This window comes from Anser brachyrhynchus, assembly GCF_964034855.1.
Source record: "Anser brachyrhynchus genome assembly, contig: SCAFFOLD_544, whole genome shotgun sequence".
NCBI lineage: Eukaryota > Metazoa > Chordata > Aves > Anseriformes > Anatidae > Anser > Anser brachyrhynchus.
In genome coordinates, this window is record NW_027663643.1 from 1 (window position 1) to 11,479 (window position 11,479).

The window sequence follows — 11,479 nt, forward strand, 5'->3', positions numbered from 1 at the left end:
CCTCCCCCCCCCGGGGCTATTTCGGGCCCGGCCCCGCCCCCGGGGCAATAAAAGCGCCCCCCGCGCCCCCGGCCCCCACCAGCGGCCGACGGCGACCATGGTGAGTGGGGGGGGGGGCGACCCCCCCCCGGGACCCCCCCGGGACCCCCCTGGACACCCCCCTGGACCCCCTTGGTGCCCCCCCCCCCCGTCCTTTTATCCCCCCCAAATACCCCCAAATTACCCCCCCCAGACCCCAAATTGCACCCCCAGACCCAAATTGCCCCCCCAGACCCCAAATTGCCCCCCCCAAGACCCCAAATTACCCCCCCAGACCCCAAATTACCCCCCCAGACCCCAAATTGCACCCCCAGACCCCAAATTGCCCCCCCAGACCCCAAATTACCCCCCCAAGACCCCAAATTGCACCCCCAGACCCCAAATTGCCCCCCCAGACCCCCAAATTGCCCCCCCAGACCCCAAATTACCCCCCCAGACCCCAAATTACCCCCCCCAGACCCCAAATTGCCCCCCCAGACCCCAAATTACCCCCCCAAGACCCCCAAATTGCCCCCCCAGACCCCAAATTACCCCCCCCAGACCCCAAATTGCCCCCCCAGACCCCAAATTACCCCCCCCAGACCCCAAATTGCCCCCTCAGACCCCAAATTGCCCCCCCCCGTCCCTTTAGGGACCCCCAAATCCACCCCCCACCCCCTAAATCCCCCCCCCAGATCCCTAAACCTGCCCCCCCCCGAGCCCCTCAGGGACCTCTGAGACCCCCAAATCCCCCCCAACCCCCCCCCAAATCCCCCAACCCCCCCCAAACCCCCCCAATTCCCCCCAAACCCCCCCAATTCCCCCCAAATCCCCCCCAAATCCCCCCCCCCGACCCCCCCGTTGTGCCCCCCCAGGCCCCCAAGAAGGCGAAGCGCCGCGCGGCCGAGGGCTCCTCCAACGTCTTCTCCATGTTCGACCAGACCCAGATCCAGGAGTTCAAGGAGGTGAGCCCCCCCCCCCCCCGGGTGATGACGTCACTGGGGGGGGGGCAGGTTATTTTGGGGGGGGTCAGCCCCCCCCCCCCCTCCCCTCCCCCTCCGGCACGCGGCACCTGTCCCCGTGCGGATCGGGTGGCGCCTTGGGGGACGCAGCTGTCTCCTTGGGGGGGGGGCCAAAAAAAGGGGGGGGGTTTCCCATGAGCCTTTGCGGCCCTCACCCCTCCCCCACCCCCCTTTAACCCCCCCCTCCCCATTTTTGTCCCCCCCCCCCCAGGCGTTCACCGTCATCGACCAGAACCGCGATGGCATCATCGACAAGGACGACCTGCGGGAGACCTTCGCGGCCATGGGTAGGGGGCGTGGCCTGTGGGGGCGTGGCCTATAGGGGCGTGGCCCGTGTGGGCGTGGCCTGTGGGGGGCGTGGCCTGTGGGGGGCGTGGTATATTGGGGCATGGCCTGTGGGGGTAGGGCCTATGGGGGCAGGGTCTATGGGGGTGTGGTATATTGGGGTGTGGTATATTGGGGGCATGGTATATTGGGGGCGTGGCCTATTGGGGCGTGGCCTGTGGGGGCGTGGCCCCTGGGGGCGTGGCCCCTGGGGGCGTGGCCATTAGGGGTGTGGCATATCGAGTCGTGTTATATTGGGGTCTGGTGTATTTGGGCGTGGTTTATTTGGGCGTGGTTTATTTGGGCGTGGTCTGTTGGGGGCGTGGTCTATTGGGGGCGTGGCCCGTGGGGGGCGTGGCCTGTTGGGGGCGTGGTATATTGGGGCGTGGCCTGTGGGGGTAGGGCCTATGGGGGCAGGGTCTATGGGGGTGTGGTATATTGGGGTGTGGTATATTGGGGGCGTGGTCTGTTGGGGGCGTGGCCTATTGGGGCGTGGCCCCTGGGGGCGTGGCCGTTAGGGGTGTGGCATATCGAGGCGTGTTATATTGGGGTCTGGTGTATTTGGGCGTGGTTTATTTGGGCGTGGTTTATTTGGGCGTGGCCTGTTGGGGGCGTGGCCTGTTGGGGGCGTGGCCTGTTGGGGGCGTGGTCTGTTGGGGGCGTGGTCTATTGGGGGCGTGGTCTGTTGGGTGCGTGGTCTGTTGGGGGCGTGGTCTGTTGGGGGCGTGGTCTATTGGGGGCGTGGCCCGTGGGGGCGTGGCCGTTGGGGCGTGGTATATCGAGGTGTGGTGTATTGGGGGCGTGGTTTATTTGGGCGTGGTTCATTTGGGCGTGGTTTATTTGGGGGCGTGGCCTATTTGGGAGGCGTGGCCCGTGGGGGCGTGGCGCGTTGGGGCGTGGTTTATAGTGGGCGTGATAGCGAATGGGTGGGGCTTGTGGAGGGGGGGGCGGGGCTTCGGGAGAAGGGGGCGGGGCTTGGATGGGAAGGGGCGGGGCTTTAGAGAAAGGGCGGGGCTTAGGGAAAGGGGGAGGGGCTTAAGGAAAGGGGCGGGGCTTAGGGAAAGGGGGCGGGGCTTAAGGAAAGGGGCGGGGCTTAGAGGGAAAGGTCCTGGTGCTGCGGCGCCGGAGGTGATGGCAAGGGGCGGGGCTTACAGCGAAAGGGACGGGGCTTAAAGCGAAGGGGCGGGGCTTAAAGTGAAGGGGCGGGGCTTGTGATAAAAGGGGCGTGGTTTGGGGGAAGTGGGCGTGGTTTGGGATAAAAGGGGGCGTGGCTTGGAGAAGGCGCACCGGGTAGGAACGGGATCTGGGGGGGCGGGGTCTGCAGCAAAAGGGGGCGGGGCTTGGACGTGGGCGTGGCCGGTGGGCGTGGCCTGAGGCTCCGCCCCCCCCCCTCTCAGGGCGGCTGAACGTGAAGAACGAGGAGCTGGACGCCATGATCAAGGAGGCGAGCGGCCCCATCAACTTCACCGTCTTCCTCACCATGTTCGGCGAGAAGCTCAAGGGTGAGGCCCCGCCCCCCCCCCCATGACGTCACAGCGGTGACGTCATCGCGGCGCTTGGTGACGTCACTTCCTCCCCCCACTCCCCACAGGCGCTGACCCCGAGGACGTCATCATGGGGGCCTTCAAGGTGCTGGACCCCGATGGGAAGGGGTCCATCAAGAAGAGCTTGTGAGTGGGGGCGGGGGGGGGGCAGCGGGGGTCGTCGGGGGGCAGCGGGGTCGTCGGGGGTCATGGGGGCATTGGGGGTCATGGGGGCATTTGGGGTCATGGGGGCATTTGGGGTCATGGGGACATTTGGGGTCATGGGGGTTGGGGACATTGGGGGGATATTGGGGTCATGGGGGGATTGGGGTTAGGGGGTCATCGGGGGGACAGCAGGGTCGTCGGGGGTCATGGGGGCATTTGGGGTCATGGGGGCATTTGGGGTCATGGGGGATTGGGGACATTGGGGGGATATTGGGGTCATGGGGGGGATTGGGGTTAGGGGGTCATCGGGGGGACAGCGGGGTCGTCGGGGGTCATGGGGGCATTTGGGGTCATGGGGGGATTGGGGTCATGGGGACATCGGGGGACATTGGGGTCATGGGGGGGATTGGGGTTAGGGGGTCATCGGGGGGACAGCGGGGTCGTCGGGGGTCATGGGGGCATTTGGGGTCATGGGGGGATTGGGGTCAGGGGGACATTGGGGGACATCGGGGTCATGGGGGGGACAGCAGGGTCATCGGGGGTCATGGGGGCATTTGGGGTCATGGGGGGATTGGGGTCATGGGGACATTGGGGGACATTGGGGTCGTGGGGGGATTGGGGTTAGGGGGTCATCGGGGGGACAGCGGGGGTCATCGCGGGGACAGTGGGGTCATCGGGGGGATGTTGGGGTCATTGGGGGGACAGCAGGGTTATCGGGGGTCATGGGGACATTTGGGGTCATGGGGACATCTGGGGGACAGCGGGGTCGTCGGGGGGACAGTGGGGTCGTCAGGGGGACATCGAGGTCGTCAGGGGTCATGGGGGGATTGGGGTCATGGGGACATTGGGGTCATGGGGGGATTGGGGTCATCAGGGGTCTTGGGGACATTGGGGGGATATTGGGGTCACGGGGAGGATTGGGGTTAGGGGGTCATTTGGGGGACAGCGGGGTCATGGGGGGATTGGGGTCATGGGGACATTTGGGGTCATGGGGGCATTTGGGGTCATGGGGGGATTGGGGTCACCAGGGGTCATGGGGACATTTGGGGTCATGGGGGGATTGGGGTCACCAGGGGTCATGGGGACATTTGGGGGACAATGGGGACATTGGGGTCATGGGGGGGATGGGGGGTCACGGGGACATTGGGGGGGCATCGGGGGGACGTTGGGGTCATCGGGGGTCATGGGGCCATTGGGGGGACATTTGGGGCCAGGGGGGGGCATCGGGGACATTTGGGGGCGCAGGCGGTGACCCCGTCCCCTCCGTCCCCCCCCCCCCCCAGCCTGGAGGAGCTCCTGACCACCCAGTGCGACCGCTTCACCCACGAGGAGGTGAGGACCCCCCCCCCCCCGCCCCCCCAAAATCCCCCCCCGGGACCCCAAAATCCCCCCCTGGACCCCAAATCCCCCCCTGGGACCCCCAAAATTCCCCCCCCCGGACCCAAAATCCCCCCTATGCCACCTAAAGACCCCCCCCATGCCCCCCCCTAAACACCCCTAGGACCCCAAATCCCCCCCGGGACTCCCCCAAATCCCCCCCAGAACCCCCAAATCCCCTCTGGACCCCCCCGAATCCCTTCAGGACCCCAAAATCCCCCCCCAGGACCCCAAAATCCCCCCCCAGGACCCCAAAATCCCCCCCCAGGACCCCAAATCCCCCCCCCCCTGCACCCCCCCAAATCCCCCCAGAGACCCCAAATCCCCCCCCGTACTGCCCGATGCCCCCCCCCCCGCGCTCCCCTAAACACCCCTTGGACCCCCCCAAATCCCCCTCCCACCCCCCGTGGTGATTTACGGGGGGGGGGTCCCGGCCCCCCCCCCCCCCCCCCCCAATTTAATCCCGGGGTCCCCCCCCCCCCAGATCAAGAACATGTGGGCCGCCTTCCCCCCCGACGTGGCCGGCAACGTGGACTACAAGAGCATCTGCTACATCATCACCCACGGCGAGGACAAGGAGGGCGAGTGACCCCCCCCCGTGGGACCTCCCCCCCCCGTGGGACCCCCCCCCGTGGGACCCCTGACCCCGAGACCCCCCCAAAACCCCCGGGGGGCCCCCCCCGCTGGGAATAAAGCAGCTTTTTTCCAGCCGTTGGCTTTGGGGGGGGGGGTTTATTGGGGGGGGGTCCCAGTGCTGCGGGGGTGGCCCCAAAGGGGGGGGGGGGGATTTTGGGGTGCCGTTGTCATGGGTTGACCCCAAAAGGGGATGTTGGGGCCCTGCTGGGGTCCCCTTGTCACGGGGTGGGGTTGGGGTGACCCCGCGATGAGTTTTGGGGTCCCCTTGGGGGTTCCTTCGCCATGGGGTGACCCCAAGTTGGGCATGGGGGGGGGTCCCCTTGTCACGGGGTGGGGTTGGGGTGACCCCAAAGATGGACCCTGGGGTCCTCTTGGGGTCCCCTTGTCACGGGGTGGGGGGGTTGGGATGGCCCCAGAGGGGTGGACGTTGGGGTCCCCTCGCCCTGGGGTGTCCCCAGGATTGGGTTTTGGGGTTCCCCTTGTCATGGCATGACCCCAAAGACGGACGTTGGGGGGTCCCCTTGTTTTGGGGTGCCCCCAAGGCCGGGTGTTGGGGTCCCCTTCTCATGGGAGAGGGGTGGGAGGACCCCAACGGTGGACCTTGGGGGGTCCCCTTGTTTTGGGGTGTCCCCAGGATTGGGTTTTGGGGTTCCCCTTGTCATGGCATGACCCCAAAGACGGACGTTGGGGGGTCCCCTTGTTTTGGGGTGCCCCCAAGGCCGGGTATTGGGGTCCCCTTCTCATGGGAGAGGGGTGGGAGGACCCCAAAGACGGACGTTGGGGGGTCCCCTTGTTTTGGGGTGCCCCCGAGGCCGGGTGTTGGGGTCCCCTTCTCATGGGAGAGGGGTGGGAGGACCCCAATGGTGGACGTTGGGGGGTCCCCTTGTTTTGGGGTGTCCCCAGGATTGGGTTTTGGGGTTCCCCTTGTCATGGCATGACCCCAAAGACGGACGTTGGGGGGGTCCCCTTGTTTTGGGGTGCCCCCAAGGCCGGGTGTTGGGGTCCCCTTCTCATGGGAGAGGGGTGGGAGGACCCCAAAGACGGACGTTGGGGGGTCCCCTTGTTTTGGGGTGCCCCCGAGGCCGGGTGTTGGGGTCCCCTTCTCATGGGAGAGGGGTGGGAGGACCCCAACGGTGGACGTTGGGGGGTCCCCTTGTTTTTGGGGCCTCTCAGCACCCCCCGTCCCCGTCCCCGTCCCTGTCCGCGGGCAGGACGCGGAGGGCGAAGTCGAGGGCGGGGGCGCTGTGGGTCAGGCACCCCATGGACACGGCGTCGACGTGGGGCGCCAGGAAGCGGGGCAGGGCGGCCTCCGTGATGCCGCCGCTCGCCTCCACCCTCACCCGCGGGTGGGACGCCTTCACCGCCGCCGCCGCCGCCGCCAGCGCCTGGGGGGGGGGGGGGGGGGGCAAGGACGGCATTTGGGGGGGGGCGCCCCACACTTGGGGGGGCGTCCCACCACGCTTGGGGGGTGCCTCAGACTTGGGGGCGGCTCCATACTTGGGGGGGCGTCCCACATTGGGGGGTCACTCCACGCTTGGGGGGCGCCCAACACTTGGGGGGCGCCTCGCACTTGGGGGTTGTCCCACATTTGGGGGTCACCCCACACTTGGGGGTCACCTCACACTTGGGGGGCGCCCCACACTTGGGGGCGGCTCCATACTTGGGGGGTGTCCCACATTTGGGGGTCACTCCACGCTTGGGGGGTGCCTCACACTTGGGGGGGGTCACCCCACACCTAGGGGGCACCCCACACTTGGGGGTCGCCCCACACTTGGGGGGTGTTTCACACTTGGGGGTCGCCTCACACTTGGGGGGTGCCCCACACTTGGGGGTCACTCCACACTTGGGGGTCACCCCACACCTAGGGGGCACCCCACACTTGGGGGTCGCCCCACACTTGGGGGGGGTGCCCCACACTTGGGGGGCGTCCCACACTTGGGGGGTCACTCCACACTTGGGGGTCGCCCCACATTTGGGGGGTGCCTCACACTTGGGGGGTCACCCCACATTTGGGGGGTCACCCCACACCTAGGGGTCACCCCACACTTGGGGGTCGCCCCACACTTGGGGGGTGCCCCACACTTGGGGGGGGGTCGCCCCACACTTGGGGGTCGCCCCACATTTGGGGGGGTCACCCCACACCTAGGGGGGCGTCCCACACTTGGGGGTCACCCCACACTTGGGGGGTCACTCCATGCTTGGGGGTCGCCCCACATTTGGGGGTCGCCCCACACTTGGGGGGTCACTCCATGCTTGGGGGTCGCCCCACACTTGGGGGTCACCCCACATTTGGGGGGTCACTCCATGCTTGGGGGTCGCCCCACATTTGGGGGGGTCACCCCACACCTAGGGGGCACCCCACACTTGGGGGTCACCCCACACTTGGGGGGTGCCCCACGCTTGGGGGGCGCCCCACACTTGGGGGTCGCGCCGCCTACCTGTGGGGTGAAGTTGTCCAGGAGGACGATGTCGGCGCCGGCCTCCGCCGCCGCCAGGGCCTCGGCCGCCGAGCCGCACTCCACCTCCAGCAGCCGGGTGAAGCCGGCGGCGCGCCGGGCCTCGGCCACCACCTGGGGACACGGGGGGGGGGACACGGGGGGGGACATGGGGGGCACTGGGGGCACTGGGGGCACTGGGGGGTAATGGGGGCACTGGGGGCACTGGGGGGTAATGGGGACAACGGGGACATTGGGGACAAGGGCGATGGGGACAAGAGGGGAGAATGGGGACCCTGGGGGCTACGGGGACACTGGGGACACTGGGGACGATGGGGACATGGGGCCAGGGGGGCCAAAACCCCCCAACCAAAATGGGGCTCCCCCCCCTAAAACAAAGGGGTCCCCCCCACCCCCCCAATGGGTCACCCCCCACCCCCATATGTGGGTCACCCCCCCAGTATGTGGGTCACACCCCCCATATGTGGGTCCCCCCCCCCAATATGTGGGTCCCCCCCCCCCCAATATGTGGGTCCCTGCCCCAATATTTGGGTCACACCCCCCATCTGTGTGTCACCCCCCCCCATATGTGGGCCCCAACCCCAATATGTGGGTCCCAACCCCAATATGTGGGTCCCCCCCCCCATCTGTGTGTCACCCCCCCCATATGTGGGTCCCAACCCCAATATGTGGGTCCCAACCCCAATATGTGGGTCCCAACCCCAATATGTGGGTCCCCACCCCCATATGTGGGTCACCCCCCCCATATGTGGGTCCCCCCCCCCATATGTGGGCCCCAACCCCAATATGTGGGTCACCCCCCCCCAAATATGTGGGTCCCTCCCCCAATATGTGGGTCCCCCCCCCAATATGTGGGTCCCAACCCCAATATGTGGGTCCCCCCCCCAATATGTGGGTCCCCCCCCCCATACGTGGGTCCCCCCCCCCAATATGTGGGTCCCCACCCCCATATGTGGGCCCCAACCCCAATATGTGGGTCCCCCCCCAATACGTGGGTCCCCACCCCCATATACGTGGGTCCCCGCCCCCCCACGCGTGGCGCTGCCCCCCCCAACCTGCGCCAGGGGCTTGCGTGCGGCCAGCAGGTGGTTGTCCTTCACCATCAGCAGCCCCCCCAGGTCGTGGCGGTGGGGGTCGGCGCCCCCCACGCCCAGCCCGTACTTCTCCACCAGCCGAAAGCCCGGCGTCGTCTTGCGGGTGCCGGCCACCGTCCCCGGCCACCCTCGCCCGCGGGCCACCGCCACCGCCCGGGCGGCCGCCGTGGCCACCCCGCTGCAGCGCCCCAGGGCGTTGAGCGCCGCCCTCTCGGCCAGCAGCACCCCGGCCCCCGGCCCTCGCACCTCGGCCACCACCGTCCCCGGGGACAGCGGGGGCGCCCTCGGGCACCCGCCACCCCACGGCGCAGCCCGCCTCGCCCCACACGGCGTCGGCGAACGGGGCGCCCGCCAGCACCCCGGGGGACTTGCAGAGGAGGTGGGCGCGCCGTGGGGCCAGCCCCACGGTCAGGGCGGCCGGGTCGGGGCCGGGGGCGTCCTCCTCCAGCCAGGCGCGGGCCAGCGAGCGGAGGCGGGCGGGGGGCAGCAGCACCGCCAGGGCGGGGGGCGGCGGGGGGCCGGCGGGGGGCTCGGTGGCCATCGGGGAGCCTGCGGAGCGTAGACGGGGTGGGAAGAGGGGCCAGAGCGGCGCCGGGTGGGGTGGGGGTCCTGCCCCATAGAGGGGCCCTGCCCCACGGATGGGTCCTGCCCCATAGATGTGGCTCAGCAATGGGTCCTGCCCCATAGATGGGTTCTGCCCCATAGATGGGTCCTGCCCCATGGATGGGTCCTGCCCCATAGAGGGTTCCTGCCCCATGGATAGGTCCTGCCCCATAGAGGGGCCGTGCCCCACGGATGAGTTCTGCCCCATGGATGGGTCCTGCCCCATAGATGGGTCCTGCCCCATAGATGGGCCCTGCCCCATAGATGTGGCTCAACAATGGGTCCTGCCCCATAGATGGGTCCTGCCCCATGGATGGGTCCTGCCCCATGGATGGGTCCTGCCCCATAGAGGGGTCCTGCCCCATGGATGAGTTCTGCCCCATGGATAGGTCCTGCCCCATAGATGGGTCCTGCCCCATAGAGGGGCCGTGCCCCATGGATGGGTCCTGCCCCATGGATGGGTCCTGCCCCATAGGTGGGTCCTGCCCCATAGGTGGGTCCTGCCCCATAGAGGGGTCCTGCCCCATGGATGAGTTCTGCCCCATGGATAGGTCCTGCCCCATAGATGGGTCCTGCCCCATAGAGGGGCCGTGCCCCATGGATGGGTCCTGCCCCATAGATGGGTTCTGCCCCATAGAGTGGTCCTGCCCCATAGATGGGTTCTGCCCCATAGAGGGGTCCTGCCCCATGGATGGGCCCTGCCCCATGGATGGGTCCTGCCCCATGGATGGGCCCTGCCCCATAGAGTGGTCCTGCCCCATAGAGGGGCCCTGCCCCATAGACGTGGCTCAGCAATGGGTCCTGCCCCACAGCCACCTCCTGCCCCATAGAGGGGCCCTGCCCCATAGAGGGGCCCTGCCCCATAGATGTGGCTCAGCAATGGGTCCTGCCCCACAGCCACCTCCTGCCCCATAGACACCCCCCGGTGACCAGCGCGGCCCCACAGCCACACCCCGGCAATGGGTCCTGCCCCCCACGGACACCCCCCCAGCGACCAATCCTGCCCCACAGACAAGCCCCGACCCCCGACCTTGCCCCACGGAGGCGTCCTGCCCCACAGCTGCCCCATAGCCCCTTCCCCCCCCCCCCCCAGCAGCCCCAGCCCCCCCCCAACCCGGCCGGGGGGGGTCCAAAGTCCACCCCAAAGCCGCCACGTCCCCGGCCCCAGCCCGCCCCGAGCCCCCCACGCTATGGGGCCGGACCCCCCGCCGTGGGGCTGGCTTGGGGGTCCCGGGCCCCACTGACCTGCCAGGGCCAGGAGGTGCTGGGGGACTGAGCCGGGGCGCTGCGGGGCGCCCTGGGGTGGGCTCTGCCCCACGGCACCGCCCCGGGGCGGGGAAGCCCCCCCCCCCCCCAAAGGGGGCGGGACCCCCATGTGTGGGGCGGAGACCCCCAGGGGCTGCACTCGAAGCGTGGGGCGCCCCCCAAGTGTGGGGCACCCCCCTGGTGTGGGGTGCCCCGATGAACCGGACCCCCAAATGTGGGGCACCCCCTAAGTGTGGGGCACCCCCTAAGTGTGGGGCACCCCCATGACCCAGACCCCCAACTGTGGGGCACCCCCAAGTGTGGGGCACCCCCTAAGTGTGGGGCACCCCCATGACCCAGACCCCCAAGTGTGGGGCACCCCCAACTGTGGGGCACCCCCTAAGTGTGGGGCACCCCCATGACCCAGACCCCCAAGTGTGGGGCACCCCAATGAACCGGACCCCCAAATGTGGGGCACCCCCCAGACCCCCAAGTGTGGGCCACCCTCAAAGTGTGGGGCACCCCCCTGACCCAGACCCCCAAGTGTGGGGCACCCCCTAAGTGTGGGGCACCCCGATGACCCAGACCCCCAAGTGTGGGGCACCCCCCAAGTGTGGGGCACCCCGATGACCCAGACCCCCAAGTGTGGGGCACCCCCTAAGTGTGGGGCACCCCGATGACCCAGACCCCCAAGTGTGGGGCACCCCCTAAGTGTGGGGCACCCCCATGACCCAGACTCCCAAGTGTGGGGCACCCCAATGACCCAGACCCCCAAATGTGGGGCACCCCCAAAGTGTGGGGCACCCCCTAAGTGTGGGGCACCCCCATGACCCAGACCCCCAAGTGTGGGGCACCCCCTAAGTGTGGGGCACCCCCTAAGTGTGGGGCACCCCCATGACCCAGACCCCCAAGTGTGGGGCACCCCAATGAACCGGACCCCCAAGTGTGGGGCACCCCCTAAGTGTGGGGCACCCCCAAGTGTGGGGCACCCCCTAAGTGTGGGGCACCCCAATGAC

General features: G+C 68.6%; 2 protein-coding genes across 2 annotated transcripts; one reads left to right on the forward strand and one right to left on the reverse strand.

The window, feature by feature from the left end:
• The first annotated feature begins 83 nt into the window (after positions 1-83).
• Positions 84-5,137, forward strand: MYL11 (myosin light chain 11). The gene is made up of 7 exons (XM_080608760.1): positions 84-100; positions 894-983; positions 1,252-1,327; positions 2,762-2,866; positions 2,956-3,034; positions 4,336-4,384; positions 4,914-5,137. The coding sequence occupies exons 1-7, from the start codon at positions 98-100 to the stop codon at positions 5,016-5,018; spliced, it is 507 nt and encodes a 168-aa protein (XP_080464886.1). The 5' UTR covers positions 84-97; the 3' UTR covers positions 5,019-5,137.
• Positions 5,138-6,085: 948 nt separating this feature from the next.
• Positions 6,086-10,622, reverse strand: QPRT (quinolinate phosphoribosyltransferase). The gene is given in 5 exon segments (XM_080608759.1): positions 6,086-6,450; positions 7,504-7,635; positions 8,577-8,891; positions 8,893-9,164; positions 10,464-10,622. Coding segments are annotated over 5 exon segments (1,065 nt in total). The 5' UTR covers positions 10,594-10,622; the 3' UTR covers positions 6,086-6,234.
• Between the last annotated feature and the right edge of the window lie 857 nt (positions 10,623-11,479).

What these genes read in the sequence shown, in the direction of transcription:
- MYL11 (XM_080608760.1), top strand. An exon ending in GTTCGGCGAGAAGCTCAAGG is followed by an intron (nt 2,867 to 2,955) that starts GTGAGGCCCCGC and finishes CACTCCCCACAG; the next exon opens with GCGCTGACCCCGAGGACGTC. An exon ending in GGGTCCATCAAGAAGAGCTT is followed by an intron (nt 3,035 to 4,335) that starts GTGAGTGGGGGC and finishes CCCCCCCCCCAG; the next exon opens with CCTGGAGGAGCTCCTGACCA.